Source organism: Haemaphysalis longicornis, unplaced genomic scaffold (assembly GCF_048455015.1).
Source record: "Haemaphysalis longicornis isolate Haplotype H1 unplaced genomic scaffold, Haemaphysalis longicornis Haplotype H1 scaffold_1, whole genome shotgun sequence".
NCBI classification, from domain to species: domain Eukaryota; kingdom Metazoa; phylum Arthropoda; class Arachnida; order Ixodida; family Ixodidae; genus Haemaphysalis; species Haemaphysalis longicornis.
This window is the reverse complement of record NW_027526203.1, coordinates 318,044,948-318,058,432: the sequence shown is the minus strand read 5'-3', so window position 1 is coordinate 318,058,432 and position 13,485 is coordinate 318,044,948. Positions and strand designations below refer to the sequence as shown.

The 13,485-nt window shown below is 47.0% G+C and overlaps 1 protein-coding gene across 3 annotated transcripts in view; it reads left to right on the top strand.

Annotated features, from left to right (window-relative positions):
- The window catches only part of Alpha-spec (alpha spectrin), a 74,319-nt gene that overhangs the window by 29,384 nt on the left and 31,450 nt on the right, over positions 1-13,485 (top strand). For 2 of the 3 annotated variants that reach the window (XM_077682296.1, XM_077682297.1), the window contains exons 20-27: positions 197-346; positions 5,411-5,503; positions 5,644-5,778; positions 6,198-6,458; positions 6,544-6,735; positions 8,037-8,273; positions 11,157-11,338; positions 11,768-11,867. In XM_077682296.1, coding sequence (XP_077538422.1) covers positions 197-346; positions 5,411-5,503; positions 5,644-5,778; positions 6,198-6,458; positions 6,544-6,735; positions 8,037-8,273; positions 11,157-11,338; positions 11,768-11,867 — 1,350 coding nt within the window. Of the gene's footprint in view, positions 1-196; positions 347-5,410; positions 5,504-5,643; positions 5,779-6,197; positions 6,459-6,543; positions 6,736-8,036; positions 8,274-11,156; positions 11,339-11,767; positions 11,868-12,703; positions 12,746-13,485 lie in introns of all 3 variants that reach the window. The other variant, XM_077682295.1, reaches the window with a different exon arrangement.

Genomic DNA, 13,485 nt, shown 5'->3' with positions numbered 1-13,485 from the left:
ATTGGTCTAGCACTGCCTTTTCTTTGAAGACGAAGTAGGCAGTGTCTGCAAGGTTAGGGAATTGTCGTTAGTGTATTTCTAGTAAAAATTGCAATTTTGGCTTTCTTCTTGGTTCCACTTAGTTTCTTGTGTGACACAACGGCCTCCGTTGTAATTATCTGTGGTTTGCATCTAACATGTTGTGTTGCCATTTCAGGACAAGGCCCTGCAGCGCAAGCGTGACCTGGAAGACTCTCTCCAGGCGCACCAGTACTTTGCTGACGCCAACGAAGCGGAGTCGTGGATGAAAGAGAAGGAGCCCATCGTTGGCAGCCAGGACTATGGCAAGGACGAGGACTCGGCAGAGGTCAGTTCTTGGGGTTGGGCTAGGTTCGCAGCTTGTCTCACCAAAGCACTTCAAGTAAAAAAGGCTCGCTGAAGTTGGGTGGGAATGGCTAACCACACCTGTGTGGAGTGTCTTCATACATCTTTTCAAAAGAAAACATACTAGGTTTAGTGATGTAAAAAAAAAATGGCGTACAAGTCAAATCAATTTTTTCGGTCTCAGATGCACTGGCTGGATTATTTTGTCCTATGCTGCCCTACAGTCTTGCTTTTACGTTATGCCTGACAAAATTTTTATAGCATCATTACGGCTGCATTGAACGTGCAACACCATTTTCCATACTTTCTTGTTTAATGGAATCTTTAAGTGTGACAAAAGCTTCACGTGCAGGACTATTTGTTTGCTTTTTTTTTTTTTGAAATCTTAAGGTTTATGATAAATATTGCTAAGTTGGTTTCAAAGTCACTTCTTTTGTCTTCCTTATCAATAGTTTTACTACTACCAACACTGAGTGTGTACACAGTCAAACCTTGATGCAACGAAATTCAATGTAGCGAAACCCCTGATGTAACGAACCACAGAATTTTTTTTAACTTGAAGTGCATGCACACCGTGTATTTTCACCCTCTGTGCAACGAAGTCCTGTTTGCTGAAATTTTAGTGTAATGAAGTTTCATGCACAATTACGCACAAAATTTAGTTTGTAGAAACAGATTTTTGGAGATGCAAATGCTGAAATGGGGTCTCAATAAAATACGTGGTTGCGGCACGGGCTGCCCAATGCTGCGGATGCAGAGAGCCACGGAGTCATTGAGCAAGCTTCTTACCTTCAAGCTCCTTGCCTACAAGCTGCATATTTCACCGCCGCTGCCGCCGCACGTTGCCACTTTGCCCTTCGCTCGAATTGTTGGGTTCCACCGTTCCAGCAGGAGCATGGGGAAGCATTTGTGGGTCGCTATGAGCCTTGCACGCGCGTTTTTTTTTTTTTCACGCCTGCATTCGCGATTTCGCGGTGGCGGCGGCGGCTTCTGCCTCGGCCAGAAACTATGCGAGAAAGCGACTCGCGGAGCCCGCCTTGTGGAGGAGCCCGACGACCTGCGCCAATGGGGAGGCGCTCACCGTATGGTGGGAGCTTCGAAGTGCTCGGGGATGCCAGATGGCCCCGCCAGAGACGATTAGGCTTACAACCGCGGGGTAAATTTGATGGGCGCTTTCCCAAATGGCACGTATGACATTTTACAGTGCAGTTTTCGCCCACATTATTAGGTTTTTTTTTCTGCATGAACAACTTTGTTTGCCCCTCATGTTGCGTTACAGCGAGCGGTTAGAAGTGGTCGCTGGAGCTACCCACACTGTGCGTCTCCGTGGCTGTGTCAGTGTGCCTGTGACTTGTGCGGCGAATTCTTGCATGCAGAAAATGCTCCATGCAATTCACGCTGATGCCCGTGTAGACGATTAAAGGGGTACTGACACAAAATTTTGAAGGCAAGATAACTTCGGAGATAGATTGGTGTGAAAATATTTACATCATCTGCAAAATATCAGCGGCGAATACAGCCTAGAACATATGTAAAATCAATTTTAAAGTGTGCGAAATGCAAACGAGCAGCCAGCAGAGGACCACGCGCAATCGACATCCCGTGGATATTGTGGAAATCAACAACATCCAAACACGTCATGAGTTTGAGTTTGCCGCTTCCGCACTGCCGGCGTTTTTCGCCGGCTCGCCGCTCCAATCGGAAGGCCGGAGGGCGGAGCTTCTGCTCTCGAGAACGAACGACCCGATCGTTGGCGGCGGAGGCGCCGTGATTTCGTCGGCTCATCACGCAGCTGGCTGCGACCCAAGTTCTACAGCGATTCCAGGCACTCTGTTTCTACTATTACTTTTTATTTACATTAGATGCGAAAACGCGCCAGAGACACGAAAAGCTTACTGAGCGAGCCGCACGGTCGCTGTGCAGGCGGCGGCCACGGCCGCGAAGTGGCCCAGGCCGGCGCAGGTAGCTCGAGGGTTAGCTTGTTACCGCTGCCAAGTCCCAACCATGGCAGCTTGTATGAGAAAGGAGTTAGTGATGCGATGGCGGGTTGCATTAAAAATTGTCACCTGCACCGCTTACGAGAGCGGCAATCGAATATCCGCCGCAGTGCTAAGCCGAACACATCTGTAGGCGGACCTGTAGGCAGACCGGCCGGCTGCTCCCAGCGCGCGTCTCGCCACCCACTGTCTCGAGCGTCGCGCGTCGTTCTTTAGCCGCGGTAGCATTTGTACTCGCAGCGCCTGCGTCACGTCCACGGTCGCTTTTTAATTAAGCGGATCACCCGCCGCAGTGGCTCAGTGGCTAAGGCGTTGCGCTGCTGAGCACGAGGTCGCGGGTTCGATTCCCGGCCGCGGCGGCCGCTTTTCTGATGGAGGCGAAAAGCAAAAATGCCCGTGTGTACGAGATTTCGGCGCACGTTAAAAATCCCCAGGTGGTCAAAATTAATCCGGAGCCCTCCACTACGGCGCGCCTCATCGCCTGCGTTGCGTCGGCACGTTAAACCCTACAATCAATCAAATTAATTAAGCGGATCACGAGATCAGTACGTGGGGGCATTCGTAGAAACTGTCGGCGATGCGGATTCGACAATGCTACGGCAGCTCTGCTCTGTGATATCCCTCCGGCGGTCACGTGGTCAGCTTTGTTCACACAAAATCCATCGTTTCGCGGCACCCGTTGAAACCGAAACTGCGACTGGCCGCGTTGAAAATGCCTCTAATTAAACAACCGTCGCACGCTGAAGCAAATGAGGTTTCTACAGGTTATAAGTAGGTCACTAGCTACTTATTGCAACAAAAAAAAAACAAGATGCAAAATTTTTGTGTCAGTGCCCCTTTAAGCTCTGACAGAAGCAGAAGCAGTGCGCCAGCCATGTATGCGCACCACATCGTTTGCAGGATCCGCTTCACGCAGTTAACGCTTTATTTTAACAGCGAATTTCAGTGTAGCGAAATTTCAATGATGAAGTAAATTACGAATTGTACCGACTCCGTTACATCGAGGTTTGACTGTATTATTACCAGCATAAGATAAATTTTACCTTCCTAATGGATTCAACAAGGTTGCATTCCTATTGGGTGTTCTAGTCTTAAGTTGGGGCTCTAATAATAATGGCATTTTGAGAACTGAAGGACAGAAACCCCAGGGTAGAAACAAGGCACTTTTTGTTATAAATCGTAAAATGTTCACTCATGTGTCTTGAAATAAACTACGGAACAGTGCCGTGATGCGCTTTTCTATTGAAATGGCAGCTTTGAATCGTTTTGGTAAAACATTGGTAAAACATTGCCCATCCTCTACAGGCATCTTTTTTTCACTGCACATGGATTTTGTAAAAAGTAGGGGTGTGCGAATATTCGAAACTTCGAATATTTGATTCGAATTTTTTGGTATTCGATTCGATTCGAACGACACTTTTATTGTTCGAAATATTCGAACCACCCAAAACAAAACAAAACAAAAAATCAGAGCGTGTCTGTATCGGTGTTTATTTACAGTGGACTCTCGATAATACGATTCTGGGGGTGCGAATTTCGGGATGATACGAATTTCCGGAAAGTCCCGGCGAAATTGCATCGTTTGCAATGGAAAAAATTTCGGCTGTTACGAACGCACCTGCGCGGCCCGGCGGAAGATACAAACGAGCCGGCGAGGCACCCGACTGCCGAACGAGCAAGTGACGGCTCTCGCCTCCTGTTTGTCACTCTTTCTCCAGAAACGGCCGGGATGTTGTTTTCTGCTCGCGAAAACTCTCTGCGCACGCCCAACGCGCTGACACCGCCGCGAAACCACCCCACGCTGCGCGCGGCGCGGCTGGCGGCGTCACGGCCTCCGCGATCGGCTGCCGGCGGCGCGCCTTTGAACGGCGCGCCGCCGGCAGCCGATCGCAGAGGCCGTGGCGGCGTCAACATGGCGTCGGCTCCAGCCCGAAGTGGCGCGGGCGCTCGAGCGACCGCTTCTAACCGCTCTTTAAAATGCGGCTCAAGGGAGACACGAAGTTGCTTGTGCGGTAAAGGAGCTGATAATGCATGCGAAAACGGTACTATAAAACATCATCCGCGCCGCTAGTGAAAGCGCCCATAAAATATTTGCCGGGGTGCTAAGCCTAACCATCTCCGGCGGAGCCAAGCCGGCTGTCTCGATCCATCGATGCTCGATCTCATCGCAAGTAGGCTCCTCCATTCTGCCGCGCGCGTCGTGCGTCATTTTCTGACCGAGGTAGGCGCTACCGCGGGGGCTAAATCGTCGATGTGGGCGTGAAAATACAGCGCTCGCAGAGCCGAGGCGAGCGAATTGCATGCAAAAACGCACCATGCGGTTCACGCTTGGCTGTGTTGCGGCGTGTAGCGAGCTTGGGCACAGCGAGTGAGGAGACGAGCGCGAAGCTTTACGTGCTCCAGAAAGGACTGCTTTGCGACACGGGGGTTAAAAAAACAGAAAAAATCACGAATTTCTTCACGCGAAAGTAGGAAAAGAAATAAACGAAAACTTTTTTTCAGCGCTAAATCTTTTGGTCTGCATTGGTTCATACGAATTTCGGATGATACGAATATTTTTCGCAGTCCCGCGAGATTAGTATCATCAAGATTTTACTGTATCAGCGCGCGGCAATGTGCACGGGCTCGGGCATGCCAGCTACTGTGTCTCAAGTGAGCGGCTGTTTTCGGTATCTGGTAAAGTGGTGACGAGCAGGAGGTTGTCACTGCTCCCCGAACATGTCGAGCAGTTAACCTTTCTCCATGTTAACATTGAAGTGAGTGCAGACCTTAACCTGTTGAGTGCAATGGTATTGTGTAATTCCTAATTTTACTTTGTGTAATTTGTTGTGCAATAAAGTTGCAGTTTTTGTGTCTCTAGATGGTGAAAACATTAATTTTACAAAAAAGAAATAAGTATTCGTATTCGAAAAATATTCGAAAAATATTCTATTCGATTCGAACTTTGTTTTTATTATTCGAATTCGCTTCGAAATTAAAAAATTGATATTCGCACACCCCTAGTAAAAAGCAATTAAAGATTTTTGTTTCTGTTTGTGCTTGCTTGTTAGGCCCTCCTCAAGAAACACGAAGCATTGATGGCTGATCTCGAAGCATTTGGAAACTCTGTGGAAGCCTTGAAAGAGCAAGCTCAGTTGTGCCGGGTACGTACTCTTATTGTGATCTTCTAATGGGAACTTTGCATGTTTCAGCAGTGTGTATTTGCACATTACACCTTGTTGTGCTAGCTGTGTTGAGTTTTATTAAAGGCAGTGTATTTTTATTGAATTCCACCTTATTGCAGCAACAAGAGGCCCCAATTGTTGACCAAGCAGGAAAGGAGTTCGTTATGGCCTTGTATGATTACACGGAGAAGAGCCCTCGTGAGGTGTCCATGAAAAAGAATGACATTCTGGCGTTGCTGAACAGTAACAACAAGGTTGGTGAATTTTTTCGGTCTTTTTTTTTCTTGTGTGTATTCTTTGTCCAGCACCTAGCCAGCGGCATACAATGAGAGATGTGCTGGAAAACCAGCAGTGCTGTGAAATTAAAAACTCTCTATTTGGGCATTTAGTAATTGTGTCTAGGAACTGGCCCTTATTTGTTATTAGTTCTTATTGTTTAAGATTGGTCTTATTTTTGTGCTCTCATTTGGTCTGCCATTTTGGGTACTCCATTATTTTTTATACCTTGTGGAACACTGTGGAAAGGCCGATTGAAGCTTTGCAGATATAAGGATAGCTAAAAAAACAAGTGCTGCCTTGGTGCAGCCTTTGCCTCATTATTAGATATTTCCCAGCGGTAGGCCAGTCCCTGGCATGTGGCCAGTGCTGCAGAGGTGTCCTTCCCCTCCCGCAGGACTGGTGGAAGGTGGAGGTGAATGACCGGCAGGGCTTTGTGCCCGCGGCATACGTGAAGAAGGTGGAGGCCGGCCTGTCGGCCAGCCAGCAGCACCTGGCCGAGGGCAACAGCATTGGGGCCCGGCAGGCCCAGATTGAGGGCCAGTACGGCAACCTGATGGCCCTGGGCCGAGGCCGCTGCGACAAGCTGGCCGAGTCCCTGCGCGCCTACCAGCTGGTGCGCGAGGCCGCCGAGCTGGCCCAGTGGATCAAGGACAAGGCGGGTGGTGTTCCCCTTTTGTCGAGCGTGGCATGCTGTCTCTTGGGTGCTGACGCTGTCGGTCCCTCCCCACCCCTGCATGCAGGAACAAGTGGCCCAGGTCCAGGAAGTGGGCGAGGACCTGGAGCAGGTGGAGGTTCTCCAGAAGAAGTTTGACGACTTCATGGCCGACCTGAAGGGCAACGAGGTGCGGCTGGGCGAGATGAACAACATTGCCAACAAGCTCATGACCCTGGGCCAGACCGAGGCTGCGGTCAAGATTCAGACGCAGATCGAGGTACGCACGCCGGCTTTGCGGCCATTCTCCTTCGCGGTAGCGCTATGTCGGGACTGTCAAAGGAGAAGAGCAGTGTGCTGTAGAAGCTCGTCATTACAGGCGTCGTCATTTAAGTATGTCAGTGTGGTCTTCGGGATTGACACCTTGCTCAATGCATACGTTGCTCACTGAGGCAAAGAGGCTATAAATGATAGGGTTAACTTCGGCAGCAGCCTTTATTGCGCTTGCAATCCAAAACACCACATATGGGCTGGTGGTAGCCCAAATGTTAATCAGCAAAGGCATTGAACAGCACTGCAAAGAGCAAGGTTGCTGGTGCTGCCTGGCACCACCCTTATCGGCGGTTGGGGCTCGGTCCAAGCAGGATGGGCAGGTGCTCCTACGAGACTGGGTGGAGCGTGTGCCCAGGTTGAGAGAGCCTTCCCAGTACTCCTTGCTGTCCCTGTCCACTGGTGGTGCTGGGTTTGCAGTGCAGGAACTGATTTCTCTCAAGGGAACTTTTCTCGTGAGGTTGAATCATTTGGACACTTTGACTGAGAGTGCTTGCAGGAAGTTGGCAGTAAAAAGGCTCACATGATGGCCGCGATCCCCTCAGGTCTTCGAAGGCCTTCTGCAATGGTATTTAAGCTAGGGTAAGCATTGTAGGGAAGGCAAGCTGTTTCTGGGGCACACACACACGCAATACATGTGACTGGGAACTGCCGTGTTCACTTTTTTTTTTCCACCGAAAACTCAGATGTTTTGCATGTTTTGCTTTTAGCTTGCAAAAACGTAGCAGAGATGTATTGTGCTTAAACAGTACAGTATAATCAAGGTGCTGTTGTAGTTGGGATTCTGACCAAATAGATGCAGCATAATAAATAAAAATTGTTTTCAAACTGCCATTGATTGCGCTTTTGAGTTAATTGGTATAATATCTTTTATGTTTATTGCTTCGACTTGGCAAACGAAATGCACTAATTTGTTCTCTCAGCTAGCATGCAGCTGTGAAGGGCTGTGTTGTCTTGTCATTTATCTTTATAAACTGGTGTTTGTAGTTGCATTTGCTGATTAGTGAAATTAAAGTCTACACAGTAATAGGGTTGACTTAGTGACACAGCGTGGTATAATTTGATACACGTAATTGAATGAGAGTTACAGCTGCTTTTGGAACTTCACTGGAAGCCGCACAGTATCTTTTGTGCAGCTGTCCCAGTGAAACTGCGGGGACCAGTTTAGCCCTCTTGCTTGCTGTACTGAGTGCAGCGTTTTCTTCAAGTGACCTGACCCCCTCTTGACTTCTCGTTGGTGGGCAACTGCAGGACCTGAACCAGAAGTGGCAGCACCTGCACGAGGTGACGCAGGAGCGTGCCCAGCAGCTGGGCTCGGCGCATGAGGTGCAGCGCTTCCACCGCGACGTGGACGAGACCAAGGACTGGATCCAGGAGAAGGACGATGCCCTGCTGGCCGACGACTGCGGCAACGACCTGCGCAGCGTCCAGACCCTGCAGCGCAAGCACGAGGGCCTGGAGCGGGACCTTACTGCGCTGGGCGACAGGGTACTGCTCATTTTCCATGCTTCGCCCAACGAGTGGTGGGGTGCCTGGCTGTAGGGGAGCCTACACATATTCCAACTTGCTCGGCAAGGGCGAGAATTCATGGAGGTCCTGTTTGGATTGGGTATAAAAGCTGGGCTTGTGCGAAAAGGATTTTCGCTTTCAAAATGAATAGAACTGTCTTACTCTTCAGCTTTAAAGGCTTAGAAAATGCACATTGATATCTTCACTTTTCATGTTAGCCACACGATAAACACTCTATGCAAGGCAAGTCTTTAGATTTTTGTTTGTTTGTTTGTTTCTTCTGCAATACCGGCTACGCATGGCTTTTCATATGCCGTACCCATACTTACTGAAAGCAACTATTACTGTCTTACATGTGGTGCTGCCATGTTTTCTTCATCACAAGCTTGCCCTCATTGCTCAAAGGTTGCGATTAGCTCTGTCAAAAAGTTATCAGGCAAGGGCTAATGAACTGATGCAAGTGGCAGGAGAAACATAGCACCAAGCAAACGGACCAAGGTGTTTCGTAAACAATTCTGATTACATTTTTTTTAATCGAAAATAAGAACTGTTAATTATTTGAAGTTACTCATCACCCTCATTGTATGAAAAAGTGGCAACAAGTGCTATGCCATCTTAGTGAAATGTGGCCAAAACTATCTGGATGCTGTCATAGTTGTAACCAGATGTGATCATTTTGAAGTTGTCTTAAAATCTAGCATACGTCTGAGTTAGTGCAGTGAAACTTGTTGCTATTGTTTTATAGCGGCTGTACATACTGTAATATGTTTTTGAAAATTCGCGTTACAGCTTGTTTTCACAGCCATTTTGTTTTCACAGTCGCGTCTATTTTAAAACTGTGATGAAAAATTACCTATGGGAATGAAACAATATTCGGCATGATTGTAGAATTGTTGTAGTGTTTGTTTTAAGGTAGGTCACCACCTTCAAAAACGCATTTTTTGAAAAAAAAAAGGGGGGGGGGGGGGCTTTTTTTAAATTTAGCGTTTTCAACATCCCTGTCTATTGAAGAATATTTAGCAAAAAAAATTGTGCTGTTATCTTAATCGGTTCAAAGGTTATCATTTCTAACTCCTCCTAGATGCATCCGAAACCGGAACTGAAGGTTTCAATTCCATAGCATCTGCCATATCATCATAAATGTCTCTGGTATATATGTTACGTAATGGTAATTTGTTTAGGTACATTCTAAAGCTTTTGGACGCATTTTGCGGGACATTACACATTGGATTTATTTCTAAATTTCCACTAGAGTGCAGTGGGTGGCACTCCTGTTCACACTGCGCGCATTTGTGTTGCATTGCGTTTGCGTCTGGTTGTCTGTGCTTTTTCGTATGCCATTTTGAGCTCGCGAATTTAGTTCTAGCCTTGGAAGGAGACAGTTATAGTAAGAGGATGGTGTGCCTGACCACTGACTGTCACCGCACGACGAAGGCCGCACGTGAGCCAACTGTAACACGTAAAACGGGTACGTAACAAAAAATGTGCGCTTCAGCTTGATCAGAAGGAGATTGTGCCGGTTCCGAGGAGGGCACAAGCTATGAGCCTGGCGGATTTTAGGCGCATTGACTGTTGTTGATTACATGTACAATTTGTCTGAACCTTTGAAGCCATTTTTCTCAGAACTTGTTTTTTTGCATCCTACAGTTACGCGAACAGTGATAACTTTGCTTGCAGTAAATGTTTTCGTATGAAAATTTGCGGGCTGTTGCTTTACATATAAAACCCGTCATTCAAGCAGAATGACGGAAAAATATTGGTAACTTTTTATATTGTGGCCAGTTGTGTGAAACCCAAGCTTGCCGAATATCAATTTTTTCTGTCTTTTTATGATTACGCAACTTAGCTTGAACATGCGATAATCGTGGAGGTTGGATGCACAGGTTATTGTCCTCATTACGTTCCTGCCAAGTCGTGTTTGAATCGCACTTACCGTTTTGTCGTTACGACTGTTCGCGCACATGCATATTTTCCTGCATTTTGATTTATATCAATTTTTTGTTAGACATTTCTAGCAATTTTACCATTTTAAAGTTTCTAACTGCATACGCTTTAGAAGCCAAAAATATAATTGTAAAGTTTGGGCTACACTTGTAAATATTTTTTTCGAAGGTGGTGACCTACCTTAAAATGCATCGATTAGACTAATTCTGAGACATTTTCTGGGACCATGTTATTGCTCTAGAAGCACTCGCTGCTTCGTATCATCCATCGTGGTTCACAAATGCATTTGTAACAGCAAAATTAATTCACTGGGCACAGTGCACTTCGGCTGGGAATTTTTTCAAATTTGTAGGATCCTGAAATATGTATCAGCCGTGTTCTTATCATTGAGATTCCCACGTACTGCTTGAAGTTTTAGAAATAAATTATTTTCTCGATGTCCTGAATACAAGGCGAAAAAAATTATTACCAGGCTACAGTGAATACATACAGCCCATCATTCGGTGTGAAAAAGTGGGTCTATGAAGCCGTGCATGGGATTTCGTATTTAGAAGATGTTGGCAGGTCCACTTGGGGGCTACTGGGTTGTCAGTATAGGTGCGGTTGGCCCAAAGCCAAATGGAAAAGGTGCGCCAGAGGCACTTTCCCTTTCATCCTTCAAACGTGCAAGAAAGGTAGTTTACCTTCAAAATACGTGGAAGTATTTGGCAAGTTCAAATACAGCTGCTGCATGATTCAAACCCAAGTCAAATATTGTACTACTTGTTCCGACATTCAGACATTTCGAACGTTTGCACAATCCTAATCAGGGCCCATGTGCAGCTTACTCTGGATCAGTGGTTACCCTTAAGTCCTCTAGACTACATGTGATGCATCGCCATGTTGCCCCCCCCCCCCCCCCCCCCCCCCACCGTGCAGATCCGCCAACTGGACGACACGGCAGGGCGCCTGGTGAACACGCACCCAGAGTCGACGGAAGCCATGATCACCAAGAAGCAGGAGATCATACAGGAGTGGACCAGGCTGACTGCCAAGGCCAAGGCACGCAAGGAGAAGCTGCTCGACTCCTACGACCTCCAGCGGTTCCTTGCCGACTACAGGTGCAGTGGCTGCTGCTTGCCGAGCGGACCCCTTGCAGGCACTGAATATGAGCTGCCCACTAATAGCGGCATTGGCAGGGTGGTTTCGCAATAGAACCCCAGCCCACCCTCCATTGCATAAGAGACTTGTTGGTGGGAGGTGGACAAATCGAACTGGGCAAAGAAATGCAAAAATGAAACTTGCATCTTGAATGCAAACTCTTCATTCCTTACTGATGCAACATGTTATTGGAGTAGCTTTAAGATTCGATATATTCAGCCATAATTAAAAATGTAGTGCAGTTACTTGGGAAGTACCCATTTTATGAAGGTGGCGGTTTTCTAAAATTGAGAGGAGTGAGTTTTAAAGTTCATTAACTGTCTATGCCTCTAAACTGGTCACGGTAATCTGCAGATCGTTGTGTGAAGTACATTCTCTATCATTTGCAGAGACCTGACATCATGGATTAACAGCATGATGGCTCTAGTGTCCTCTGATGAGTTGGCAAATGATGTGACTGGTGCTGAAGCCCTTTTGGAAAGACATCTGGTGAGTTTCACCTTCATTTCTGCACAATGTGCCATGTTATAGATATGCCATAGGAATGGACACTGCATGGTCATTTCACATAGTGAATGCATGTAAATTGAATCAATACTTAATTGGTGTTTTTTTGTTGTGGTTGTTGTCTTTGCCATTAGGCTGTTGCAGCACACCATGTAAACATTTTAATTTAAGTCATTTGTACCAATATTCTCAATTCAGTCTCTTTTTTTTTTCTTTGCAAAAGAATTTTGGTGTTTTCATGTGAGCACAAATGCAGTTTTTTGTGATTACTACGCATATCTCTAGCAAGTTTTTCTTGTGGAGGCAAAGGCTGTGAATGAATGACAGTTCTGCATCGTAGGTTGCAATTACATTGTGTAACGCAACTCCTCGAGGCTTTGCCAAAAGCTTTTGTGCCAAGGTGCCTGGTCTGACCACAGGTGCCTTGGCTCAAAAAGTAATGATGCAATTGCATTCTAACTCTGAGATTTGAGGTTTATTATTGTTTGTTACATCCCTTGCCATATAAGGCTTCGTGGGGGGGTTGAAATACTGTAATGGTTTAATGACTTTAATGCATTGTGTGAATCCTCGAAGCCTTTGTAGTGCCAGCTTGTATGTTAAACCATAGCTGTGGCTGTAGGGCTTTTATTGCGTTGTGTTCCTGTGTGAAGCTGTCGTGCTCCGTCTGTGTTGCTCTTATTTGCAGAACTCTTAAGAGGTATTGAATGGTTCTGTTGTTTCATGTGTCACCTCAAACTTTTCCCCATTCCCACTGTTCCTCGTTGTCCCCCCCATTCCACATTTTTTTCGTCACGTCGTTCTCTCTTTCACGACAGACGTACCGCTCTGAAATAGACGCCCGGTATGGCATTCCTCAGGTACATCAACTGCTCTCTCCGGCATTTCACATCCGAGGGTGACATTTTTCCACAAGGAGTGCCTCTCAATGTGCTTACTTACCCCACACTTCGGTTCGATGTCGTGCTACGTGCAGGAACAGCCTTGCTTCACTCTTATTAAGAGGCTGCGCTAAATTTCTCCATTTGCTGTGGCTTTTATTACCCGGAGTTTGTTTTCTGTTCTGTTACTCCTAATACATTCATCGGCTTCCCTTCATTACTCTGTGTGCGGCCGTCGTGTGCTTTACTGACCACCCTCGGCTCCATCTGCGTCCTGCCACCACTGTGCTGAGCTCACGGTCGTGAGTGTGCTGCATGAACGCTGGCAGGCACCACTGGAGACCTGCTGGGGAAAACCCAGTGGGGAATGCATCGCCGGCTGCTGAGTGGTGTCTGTGGAGAGGTTTTCACACCTTGTCGATCTTGCTTTGGAGAGAAGCATGGTCGCATTTTCTGTTCATTTTGCTTATCTTTCTCTCATTGGAGGTGCAGTGAACCAAAACATGTAGGGCTGCAGTAGCAGGCTCATGTTTCAGCTCAAGGTGTTACTATCGTAATGTTCGCGTGGAATAGCTCTGGGCGGTTACTCTGTATGGCTGGGAACTGAGTGCACATCATTCTTTCGTTGCTTCGGTGCACATGTTGTTTTTGAGTAGGTCTGCCTTAGAATACTAGTTTGGCTGACTGCCTGATTAGGTGATTACAGTTGAGCGCACTTG